Raw genomic sequence first — 12,896 nt, 5'->3', positions numbered from 1 at the left:
TGTAAAAATACAACAACACTGAGCTCGGTTTGCAAAAACATGACTTGTCTGTCAGCACATTACTGACATGCTTTGTAAAAACAGTGTATCAGCTCTGCTAATGACCTGTTCGGGCCTCATTACTGCAGGACTACACGGCTACCATATTCCTCCGCCAGCGATGGACTGATGAGCGCTTGGTGTTTGAAGGCAACAAGAGCCTGAGCCTTGACGGGCGGCTAGTTGAGCTCCTCTGGGTCCCAGACACGTTTATTGTTGACTCCAAGAAATCCTTCCTCCATGACATCACTGTGGCGAACAGGCTGATCCGCATCTTCCCCAACGGGACTGTCCTTTACGCACTAAGGTGGGGTAACAAATAAAGATTGTGCGTTGATGGGCTTGTTCTGTTTATTGTTTTCTGCTTTGACAGACAATGAAAAGTAGTCCGGGGAATGGATAGGAACATTGGCTGAGGGAAGAAGCGTGGGTTGAATATGAGATAATGTGATTGCGAAGCAGGGAGTTTTGTCAATTCTATTACTTGTGTATTGGATTGTATGAGTATAGGACCATGTGATTTGGCAATACAAAGAGCTGTGGGCTATCAATGCAACATAAGTCCTGTTAGGATCTGGGAAACAGATATTGTACTGTGTGCAAGGCTTAAGATCTGATGGGATCTTGGCAGGCTTCTCAAATTTGTATTACCTTTGCACTCATAGATACTGAGTCAAGCAGGCAGCTTTTTTAAAACTGTGGTGAGAGGGATTTAAACAGCCTACTGTGTTACTGTCACATGCTGTAACCTCAACTCATCAACAGATTGAGGAGCTGTCCATGATCTGGATTTGACTTCATTGACTCAATTCTTTTGTTTTTTTTAATTATTCTTCGATATACAGTTTGTGCGGAAAGTATTCAGTGCTTAACTCCTTCCAGATTTGGTCATTTTACAGCCTTATTCCAAAATGGATTGAATGTATTTTTCACCTCACAATTCTACACACAATGCCCCATAATGTCAAAGTGGAAATAAATTCCTTCAAACTCATGCAAATTTATTAAAATAAATAAATAAAACATGTACATAAATATTCACAGCCTTTGCTCAGTACTCTGTTGACCTCTGACAACAATAGCCTCAAGTCTTTTTTCAGTATGACACTACAAGCTTTGAACACTTACTTTTAGGCAGATTCATTCTTCTTTGCAGAACCTTGCAAACAGTGGATGGGGAGTTGGGGAGGTTGTTCAACAGGCGTTCAATTCTAGGCTCTGGCTGGGGCATTCGACAAGATTCACAGAGTGGTCCAGAAGCCATTCCTTTGTTATCTTGGCTGTGTGCTTACGGTCATTGTCCTGTTGGAAGATAAACCCTCATCCCAGTCCGAGGTCCGGAGTGCTCTAAAGCAAGTTGCCATCGAGGATATCTCCGTACATTGCTGCATTCATCTTTCCCTCAACCCTGACTAGTCTCTCAGTTCCTGATGCTGAAAAACATTTCTGCAGCATGATGCTTCCACCATCGTGCTTAAGTGTAGGGATGGTATTGGCTAGGTGATGATCGCTGCCTGGTTTCCTCCAGAAATGATGTTTGGCATTCAGGCCAAAGAGTTCAGTATTGGTTTCAGCAGACCAGAGCATTTTGTTTCTCATGGTCTGAGAGTCCTTCAGGTACCTTTTGCAGACTCCAGGCTGGATTGTGCTCTGAAATGCACTGTCAACCATAGGACCTTATATGGACAGGTGTGTGCCTTTCCAAATCATGTGCAGTCAACTAAATCGACCACTGGTGGGGTATGTGGGTGTTATGTTATAGTAACCTGAGTTAGGTAGTCTCTCTTCACAGTCCATCCGTATATAGTACAGTATTTTAAACGTGAACATGAGTTGTGTTTCTTTTTTTTTAAAAAAAAACACGTGTCATCCTTAAGTACAGCGAAATTCAATTTCTTGACTTATTGTTGGGAATAAATGAGTTTCTCCAGTCTTCATGGACCTTTGCTTTCAATACAAAGAAGTGCTTACCGTCTACGCTTCAGTGTGGCAGAAAAATGTGGAGGAGGATGGTGCTTCACAGTCAGAGAACACGACTAGTGAGAGTAAAACAAGCCAGAAAAGATAGTCAGGAGAGAAATGACCACCTTGGGGAATTGGAGCTGTGAAAAATGACAGAGTGAAGTGAGAAATATGAGGTGCTGGAGGAAAGGGACAGCTGTGGTAAATGTTTCAGTGCTGTGCCTGGAGGGAATACATGAGAAAGCACTGAGATGATTGTAGCCAAAGGTTAAGCAATTAAAGGAAAAGCTAATTTGAAAAGGATACTGTATGCCACTTTCATGCTTTCAAAGTCTCCAGGAATAACAAATATCATTTGCCGTTGGTAACCTTTTTCATGGACTTAAATAACATTTCTGTTGTCTAGGATTACCACCACTGTGGCTTGCAACATGGACCTGACCAAGTATCCCATGGACAAGCAGACCTGCACGCTACAACTGGAGAGCTGTAAGGCCACTTTATATTTAAAGAAAATCTGATCTTTGCTACCTGAAGCTGTGGCAGAGTTGTTGGTGGGTGGGCATAATTTCAAGTAAATCCGATCAAAACAAAGGATGAAATGGATCACTTTCATGTTCTGCATTGGTTGTGTGTGTGTGTGTGTTTGTAAAATTGCACGAATGTCACACATCATACATAAATTGGATTTACTTCAGTCTTGATGAAATGTTTCATAAAGGACATAACTGCTGCTGTGAAAAAAAAGAAAAATACAGCTAGTGCCTCGGGTTACAACTGAACCACCTATAAAAACACTGCACAATGAAAGTCAAGAAAATGAAAATTTTAAAAAAATGCAACGAGAGGAAAAACAGCCAGTGGTTGAGGTAGGGAGGATGCTATGGTCTGCAACAATGATTGCCTGAAGGTGCTTTTTATTTGTACGGTAAAAACTCTGCAATATTAGAGCGAAAACCATAACAATGAGATTATCCCTTATGAGCAAGCACTTGTTGAAAGTAGGGAGAAGAAACTCCCTATTAACAAGAAGAAACCCCCAAAGGGTTAGAGCAGTGGTTCTTAACCTTGTTGGAGGTACCGAACCCCACCAGTTTCATATGTGCAGTCACTGAATCCCTCTTTAGTGAAAAATAAAATGTGATTTTTTTTTTCTTTATGCTTTATCCACCATCAGGCCGGGGTCTTTCTGTGTGGAGTTTGCATGTTCTCCCCGTGTCTGCGTGGGTTCCCTCCGGGTACTCCGGCTTCCTCCCACCGTCCAAAGACATGCAGTTTGTGGGGATAGGTTAATTGGATAATCCAAATTGCCACTAGGTGTGAATGTGAGTATGAATGGTTGTCTGTCCTTGTGTGTTAGCCCTGCGACAGACTGGCGACCTGTCCATGGTGTACCCCGCCTCTCGCCCTATGACAGCTGGGATTGGCTCCAGCACCCCCCGCGACCCTGAAAAGGATAAGCGGTAGCGAATGGATGGATGGATGGATTTTTTTTTCCAAATTCAAGACATAGATATGTTTTTTACTGGTGCACAAAATGAGCCGCGCATGTCAAGGCGGAGGCTCTGCCGAACCCCTGAGACTGACTCACCGAACCCCTAGGGTTTGATCGAACCCAGGTTAAGAACCACTGGGTTAGAGGATTAGAACTGTCCAAACTAGTCTTATTGTTACGATGTCAGATACAGTGCTCCCGTAAATGCCGCTGCTTTTTTCATGGTGCTCTTTCGTAAAGATACACCAAAATAAATTACTAAATTTTTGTGCAAATTCAACACGGAAGATCTGTAATCACTCATTTTGCTGCTTTCTTGGATATTCGGCTGCTAATCTGTTCTTTACATCACTACCACTCAAAACACTCAAACTCAAAACTGACATCATTACACTAGTCCAGTTTCTTTGAGCCAGTCAGCCTCTACTCCATGTGGTTTAAATTTCACTGCTTTACCATCATTCTCCCTTTCAGACTCGTTCATGCACCTCAGGTCCATCTAAGCCTTCATCTTCATCTTGACCATCACCAATGTCTAGACCCTGAGGGATACAACCTTAAATTTTGTCACTGCTGGGATCCCATTCTGGCATGATGGCATCGTCGGAGTCTAATCATGTTTTGCTTTAGGCACCTAAGTGCTTGGTTATATTAGGAAAAGGCTTGTGGCTTGGGTTGATATACAGCCATATTTCAACAACATCAGTTGCACTTTGTGGGCTAGGGTTTGGTCAAATGTACCATAAGAGAATGGTAAGAAAAATAGTAATAATAGGTGACATGAAAATAAAAATAACCCTCACCCAGCTGTTGTTTAAGACCTACTTTTGGCTACTCATTGGCAGATTTGTACACCAGATGCCTTTCCTTATTGGTATAGTGACTTAGACAAGTAAAACCTTTCTGGTTCAACCCAGAGAGGAGAGGCATACAGTATAATCCAAGCCAGTGGTAACATTGCTGTAAGTGCATGAAGTCTATTACAGCTAACAACATTACAAATACTTTACTTGTGGTTGAAACATACTAAAGTTAGCAGAAGCATTGTAATGAGCAAAAATGGCAGACTGGGGCAGCTGTGCATTCTTTGTTTGAAAAGATAGCAATGGAAAAATATTTTCCATGGTGACATCAGTAATGTAAGAAAAGCCTGGACAGCTAAGACAGTATTTCATAGAGGAGCACTGTTTTAATAGGGGTCCATGTCCACATAAAGCACTTTTTGCACTGGAAATGCCTGTCACCTCATTTTTATAGCACTTCTCTTAAGCTCTCATTGTTGCTAGGTTACAAAATCCTTCTTTCTAAAAGTTTTCTTTTTCCACCATGAATTACTCTGTTGATATTGTAATTCGTGCCCTCCTTTTCAGCACTGTCAACGCTCAGCTTGATATGATTTGTATAGAAAATCTATGCCATCTTTGCACACAGACCCTAACGTACTTTGGCAAAAAAAAAAGAGCTAAAAGAAAGCAAAAATTACAAAAACATGGCATGACAACAGTTTGGTAGACAGATCCACATACTATCAGGGTTTCTCATTTAATTCATTTTTTGCACATTGTATTGTGCTATGAACTAAATGTTAAATGGAAAAATCATTTTCTGCATTTGTCTACCCTTAATAATGAAAAAGTAAAAACATCCCATTTCTTTACAGCATTTCCAATTCAGAATCTCAGGGCGGGGCTGGATACAGTCCCAACTATGGTTAGCTCTTAATCAGTGTTCCCTCTAATTTTTCATGTGTCTGAGCAAACACACAAACTCCCTGAGCAGTCCCTTGGACCACTGTGAGCAACAGCAGACGTGTGCACTGTGGTCACGCTAGCATCGACTCCATCCAAGTCACATGGTTTATTAAAATAATCAAATTAAAGCATTTACATTTATGTTAGACTACTTTTAATTAAGTGCTTTAGCCCACTTACAATGAAAATTAATAAATAAATCTTGTTCATGACCTGTGTGGTATGTTAACACTATTGGAAGTAAAAACAACTTGAACTCCAATTTTGAAAACACAACTTTCTTTCTTTTCTTTTTTTTAAATAAAGCTCTGACTTGTATTATGAGTATGAGTCTGTGGTCTGGGAGAGAGTCTGTAACTCTCTGTCTGCAAAATACAGTATATGATGACCAATGTTGGGCAATTAATTATATAGTTACTTCTTCAAAAAAAGTTTTTTGCAGCTGTTTACCTAAAAATGCTGCCAAGGCGGTTTTTTAATAAACATTTCAAACTATTTACAGAACAATCAGCTGTTCTGCATCAAATCTGATGCCACACAAATTATTTGTGCCACTCCAAAACATAATTTCTGTCCACTATGAGATAAAGGAGAACAACAGCCTGCAGGCCTGACAACAGGAGATGTATCACTCCTGTAACATTCAGCAGTCGCCTCATTGTTCTGACACACACAACCAAACTATTGACTACACTACACACTAACTACACAAGATTTGAGCTAAACATCTCTTGCATCTCAAAACACTGCAGTCACTCCTAAAACTTCCCCCCCTTCCTAAACAATAAATGCCATGTTGGCATATCATTTTTTGATTGGTCGACATGGTACATTTTTCGACCAATAGGAAAGGGTGGAGGTTTTTGTGTTGTCATTGCTCACAGGCTTTCGAGCGTTTTCCTTATAAAACGCAGTTTTTACCGTTTCTTCCCGCAGTAAATATAAACAACGACAGTATTCAGGAAGAAAACCAAACGTTGCATATATTTTTTATCATAACTCTGGTTTTACTTGGCCTATGAACACAATTTAAAAACTGGTATAAAGTCCACACTTTTTCCCTCAATTGTTCCGTCTGTCCTGCTCACATCTCCAATGGTTGTACACGTTGTCACTAACATGGCTTCACTCCACATCAGCCACGCCGCTTTGCTAACTAAAACACCGGTAAGGACGCTGCCATAGCCTGTCAACGATGTTGATTAGCGGCGTATATACGAATGTGAATCGCATCATTGGCTGGAGCACCCAGTCACCGGTCACTTACTGACTCACAATGCAGAATGAATTGTTAACGTATTTATTTTAATTGCAATTCAGGTTAGGTTAGATTTTTTGTGCGCAGACACCGTGCCTGCAGTGCGCGATTGCGCGCGCCCGCAGCTTAGTGGCAGGGTACACCTGCCCTTTATCACAGTCTATCACAGAGCTAAAACGCACAGACAATCATTCACACATATCATCAATTCAGAATCACCAGTTACTGGGGATTTTTTTCCCAGACAACATTTAAAATATAAAACATAAAAATAAAAACAGGTGATGGTGCTGAAGATGTTAAATTATATCACTGGGAGTGACCAGAATAGACGAGATAAGAAATAATATATATGAGGGACAGTCCAGGCTGAGTGGTTTGGGAACAAAATTAGAGAGGCAAGACTGAGATAGTTTGTAAATGTGCAAAGGAGGAATAGTGGATATATTTGAGAAAGGATGTTGAAGATGGAGCTGTCAGGCAGGACTAAAATAGGAAGACCACAGAGAGATTCATGGATGCAGTGAAGGAGGACACACAGAGGGTTGATGTGACAGAGGTACCTAAATCATCAGCTCTCCTCCACCGTGCTCCACAGCTGGTATCAGGTGTTTGTGCTGATATATTGCATTTGGAAAGACAATACCAAAGTGAAGGCGCTTGATCGTAATGCACACCGACACATTTGTAGAAAACTAAAGGATATGGTTGTGATGTTGATGTGATGTTGCAAAGCATGCGCTGTCAAGTTCTTTTTATCGAGAAGACGCTTTCTGCTGCCAACCCTTCCTAACAAGCCAGACTTGTTCGGTCTTTTTCTAATTATGCTGTCATGAACTTTAACATTTAACATGCCCATTGAGGCTTGTTAGTCTGGGCTATATTTGCTGATATGTCCGCTCCTGGGAAGATTGAAAGCTGTCCTGAATGTTTTCCACATGTGGATACATTTTCCCAGTGTAGAATGATGGACTTTAATTTTTTTGGAAATGGCCTTGTGGCCATTCCCAGACTGATGGGCAGCATGAATTGCTTTTTAAGATCACTGCAGATATCGTTCCTCCTTGGCATTGCATAACCCACAACTGACTGCTTCAGACCAGTGAACTGACAAAACTTTTACTATTATAGATGTGGTGTTACTTGCTGAAGATCAGTTTGATCATGAACACCTGGCTGCTACTTTCCCTCTTAATTCTTGTGGAAACAGTACAGCTGTACTTAATTTTTCATGCCCTGCTTCTGCACTTGAACTTAGCTTTTGTTAAATCATGACTCGGTGTAATATGTCGGGCTTTGTACTTCGTCTGAGGTTGCTAAGGACCAGATTTGTATTTATTATGGCCTGATACATAAAAAGCTGACAGGGGGTATACTTTCTTTTTCACCACGATCGCATGTCCATTCAGGAGAATTATTAAAGCAAACAGAATGAATCTAACAATAGCTGGCGTGCCACAGCAAAATTCATATAAATTCAAAGGGGCTTTTAATGCACAGTTTCAAGTTTATTCCTAAAATGTCAAACTATTCAGTTAGACTTTGAATAATCTTAAAGCCACAGTCATTATACTGCAGGGTCAGTTAGGGTCCCTCGAACCAAAACCATCTAATCCTACAAATCCTTTAAATGTACCCTAATAACTGTGGAATGAAAACCTCTGCCACAACACTGCAAAAATTCCTCGCTTTTTAAAAAGTGTACATTTTTCGTGACACGTTGCTGAAAATGGGAGACCATTTTTCCTAATTATGACACATTTTCATTGCCTTGTGCAGTAAATGGTTGGAAGAAAAAGCCTTCCTCACACCTCTCCACTATTTCCACCTGCTCATCTACTGTCTTTGCTTCCCAGCTTGCTTTTGCTCCATGCTATTAAATGACGGCAGCTGGGCTAAGCTAAGTCAGATCCCTGCCAGAAGCCCACCAGGACCTCAGTGCCAAATAAAACATTTAGCTGGAGCTCCAGTGCCACTTGACAGCAGGCATAAAGGCATCTGGAGGTTAACGTTAGGTAACTGAGAGGATGATGGATCCTTCCTTCACCGCTTTAATAATTCCAGGCTAAATATCTGCATCTGTTTCCTTCTGTCTCTCTCTGTGTCTGTATCCCCCCCCCCCCCCTCCCCCTTTGCCATTTCGCTCTCATCGTGCTTCTCTATCTCTGCTGCTTTCTCTCCATCTCTCTCGCTCTCTCTCTCCCCTCCTGTCCTCCTCTCCTTCAATCTCTATTTCCCGCTTGCTTGGTCTCTGTGTCTCTTTATGAAGATGTATATTCAAGGATTTATTTCTTTTAATGCTGTGCCAAAAGTGGATCCTCTGCACAGGAGGAGGCTTTAAAGAGAGCGTCGTCGTGGGAGGGTGAGGGGCATTTAAATTAAGATTGCGGTAAATATTTTCCGCATTCTGACAGCAAAAAGAGTCAAAAGAAAGTGACGGCCTTTTGTAATCATGGCTGTAAGTCAAATTTTTGTGGGGACGCTTTCAAAAAAATACAACACTCTTGGCTGCTTGCTACAGGGCACTGAATGTAACTCTTTCCATGCTATTGCACAGCTTGCCACTGACCATCTGTGTCTCTTAATTTGTACAGTAACGAAAGGGCTTTAGGTCAGAAGAATAATGAATTCCTCTACCAAGAGAATTACAATGAAATATAAAAAGGTGAATTTATTGGACCTTTCAGGTTCAAAGTCACCACTGCCCTTCATTAGGAAAGCTATGCTTCTAGTATTGTGGCTCTGGTCAATAATACATGACTCCATATGGGTTTAAACAGAGAGAATTAATGAGCGTTTCATGCAAGGCAGATTACTGAGGTGCACACCAGCTTCTGCCAACAGCGTGTCTTCACGCTTTTGTTATTCTCTTGCTCCCTCTGCAGATAAATGAGAAAAATACACCTAAGAAGTTAAGCCTTATTAATCACACTTTATCCTTATTTTTTTCTTTTTTACACGAGAAACACTAGTTATTACTAACTGATACGATTACACATTGTTACATTGCTCTGTCAAAGGCGCAACCACACTTAACCGTGGCATCTTTGATCATATTAATTTTGCATGTCTTCTTTTTCTTTGCAATATGCATGATTAGTCTGTTATGGTAAGAGGCAAGAGTTAAGCTCTTCAGCAGGACCCTCCCCTCCACACACACACACACACACACACACACACACACACACACACACACACACACACACACACACACACACACACACACACACACACACACACACACTCACACTCATTTCAGCATAAGTGGCATCAGAGCTCATCAACCAGTTATTGCACAAATCATTAAACCGCTAACTGTTCCAGAGAAAAAAATTGTTTGTGTGTGTTTTTTACAACACTGATATTTAAAAAATTAAATTTCAATTCTGCCTAATTTATTATGATAATATCATAATAAATTGTGTAGCTGTTCTTGTTATATGCTTTTTGCTTGCAGACTCTCCCACTGCTTCCATGCACACAATCATTAAAGTTACAGATAAATTTCACTGATCAAATTAATTATTTTATCCTGTATAGTAATTAGAGCAGCTTTCTTCATTGTCATCTTTTCTTCTCTTTAGGGGGTTACAACATAAATGATGTTATGTTCTACTGGACCAGAGGAAATGAGTCTGTCAGTGGTTTAGACAGTCTCCAGCTGGCTCAGTATACAGTAGAAGACCACTACACATCTGTCTCAGAGGCCATCTATGAAACTGGTAACAATGATAACCAAAACCATTGTTTAATTCTTTAAAAAGCAGTGTTTTGTTACTAAAGACTATTGTGCATTACATCAATACATGTAAATGTACTAAATTTTAGTGTATTTATTGTCTTTCTTCTTACAGGCAATTATCCCAGGCTTGTCTTCCACTTTGAGCTGAAGAGGAGCATTCTGTACTTCATCCTGGAGACCTATGTCCCCTCTAGCCTGCTGGTGGTCCTCTCATGGGTTTCATTTTGGATTTCCTTGTCTTCTGTTCCAGCACGTATTTGCATAGGTATGGGATAATCCATTTTTCTGTTCATTCAATCATCAGAATCAGATTTAGAACATTTCTTTTTGAGCAAATGTCATATATTTTTGCACTGCAACTTAAGCGTTATTATTGCTGCTGTGTCCTGCTCTCTGTCAGTCATCATAGTAAACCTAAAGTGACTGAGATGCAATCAAAGTGTAGACTTTCATCTTTAGTTAAGAAGTTAAATGCACCATCTGCAATTTCTGATGGGCTCAGATGTAACCGGACAAATTAAAATGCTTATTTTTAACACTGTGTTGAGTATTGTTTTGTAATGGTTGCCAACTGATGGACCTCACCAGAGGATTCACAAAGGGATTTCTCCTTTGTGATAGTTTTGACTTTTGGAATTTTCAGCTTTTACTCAGTGAAGCTGAGATCAGGGACTTACTGGTAGGTAGTGTTGATTTTCAGTTTGTGATTTTAGATGATCATTTCTTGAAGTTGTATCTAGTGGAAACATCTAAGCATGTAAATTTTCACAGTAAGTGAACCTGGACTGGTTTAGTCTCACCCGGACCTTACTCCCCCCCCCAAGCCTTGCCTCCACCTGTAAAATGACTCTGTGAGCGTAGCTCCGTAATCCTCCACCTTAGGGTGCCTGCTCTGGAACCTGGTGTCGGGTTCCCTGGCTGCTCCCCCATCTGGCTAAAGAGACTTTTTCCTTTTGGACTCTGCTGCCGCACTCGTAGTGTGACTCTTGTTTTATGTTTTCATGTCTTGTGACTATTGCTGAGATAGTTCTAGCCTAGTTAGTGCTTCGTAGTTCTGCTTTTGTTCATAGTGTCCAAATATTCTAGTATTGTATCTAGTAACACTGAAGTTTTTGCCTGCCATAGAGTGAGTTCATTCAGTTTCTTAGCCCCCTGAGTTTGTACCTCCGAGCCTCCATGTGGTGTCTGAGTCCTCTTCCCTGTATTGGCCGCCCAGTCGTGACAATCATTTGCTGTTACATTCATTGCACACTAAGGTCAGCAGTGAGATTACAAGGTGCAACTCAGTGCAGGGTTCGACTTGGATAATACTTATGGATTGTGTTGTCCATTCAAATATCCCGCCTCGTTTCATTTTCTTTACAAAGTATGTCAGCATATTGCCAGGAAACACGAAAACCATCACCCGAGTTTCCATTGGTAAAACTGGTGCTATGAAGAGCAAAAGCTGGATTATTTTTGTATTTTTATTTTTTTGTTGAAATGCATTGGGTTATCAACATTTAGCTTTTTATTGGCATTTCTGCATTTACAACCAATAACTCCCGTTCAAAGCTGACCTTGGCCTGAGGCTAAGTTAAAAAAAAAACAAAAAAAAAACGTGGTTTTCTTTTTAGGTCTTTAGTGGTTCATCAAAGAATCCTACTTGACCACTGTCTGTGTTCTGTGCCAGGAGTGACCACAGTACTGACCATGACAACTCTGATGATGGGAGCCCGGACATCACTACCCAATGCCAACTGCTTCATCAAGGCCATCGATGTGTATTTGGGGATCTGCTTCAGCTTTATCTTCGGAGCACTTATTGAGTACGCTGTGGCCCACTTCTGCACCCTCACTCACGCTGATGCACACATGCTCATGGTGAGATACTCCTGGATGTACTTACATTAACTGTTGATTGTTGTGGTCATTACTGTTGTCACAGTCATTGTGTTCATCATGGTGGTCGCTGTCATTGTCATCGTCATCATCATGTCACCATGAGCATTTTGGGGTAAGTTGGATTTCTCGGATGTAAACGCATTGTGTTTTTGTTTTAATTCAAACCTAATCTTTCTTCTCTATCTTGCAGTACGGCCACCGAATGTACGACTTTGATGATGAAATGAACGGCATCATCACCACCATCTCCACTCACTCCAACAGGGCCAAGAGGCGCAAGGAGCCCGCTGCAACTTCTCCTTCAGTTCCCGCCTCAACAGAACTCGCTGTCAGGCCCTCTAGCCCCTCGGGCAGTGAGCCCAAGCCTGAGGCGGCACCTCCAGAGCACACCAACTGGTGCCTCACTGTTCTGGCCACCCTCCGCAAGATTCTGCGCGCCATACACTGTTGTCATGTGGAGAACCCCCACCATATAGACAACTACTCCAGAGTCACCTTTCCACTGTCTTTTGTCATTGTTAACCTACTCTACTGGACATATTATCTGTACTTTTAGCATTTGTTTAAGTGCTGCATATGTCCAGGAGAGTTTAAGATGGAGAGTGTTAGTAGACAATAAGTGTACCTTACTGTACATACGTACAGTAAGTGTAATTCAGGTGTGTTTTGGGTTGAATGTGTAAAACTTCTACATTTGGACTCATGAGCGAGGTCGCATTGTCATATGGGATTGTTCTGGTGGAAAAAGGGAATGCTCATAATTGC

The 12,896-nt window shown here is 41.2% G+C and overlaps 1 protein-coding gene across 1 annotated transcript in view; it reads left to right on the top strand.

Moving 5' to 3' along the window:
- LOC146620329 (gamma-aminobutyric acid receptor subunit pi) overlaps positions 1 to 12,687 on the top strand; it is a 33,402-nt gene extending 20,715 nt beyond the window's left edge. The window contains exons 6-11 of the mRNA XM_085369880.1: positions 129 to 346; positions 2,408 to 2,490; positions 10,090 to 10,227; positions 10,360 to 10,512; positions 11,920 to 12,110; positions 12,322 to 12,687. Of these exons, the coding sequence (XP_085226006.1) occupies positions 129 to 346; positions 2,408 to 2,490; positions 10,090 to 10,227; positions 10,360 to 10,512; positions 11,920 to 12,110; positions 12,322 to 12,687 (1,149 nt within the window). The remainder of the gene's footprint in view (positions 1 to 128; positions 347 to 2,407; positions 2,491 to 10,089; positions 10,228 to 10,359; positions 10,513 to 11,919; positions 12,111 to 12,321) is intronic.
- The last annotated feature ends 209 nt before the right edge of the window (positions 12,688 to 12,896 follow it).

This window comes from Diplotaxodon limnothrissa, linkage group LG13 (genome assembly GCF_057381915.1).
Source record: "Diplotaxodon limnothrissa isolate DT_005_m linkage group LG13, D_limnothrissa_male_GT1.1, whole genome shotgun sequence".
In the NCBI taxonomy this organism is placed as follows: Eukaryota; Metazoa; Chordata; class Actinopteri; order Cichliformes; family Cichlidae; genus Diplotaxodon; species Diplotaxodon limnothrissa.
Note: the sequence above shows the minus strand (reverse complement) of the source record. Positions and strands in the feature narration are given on the sequence as shown.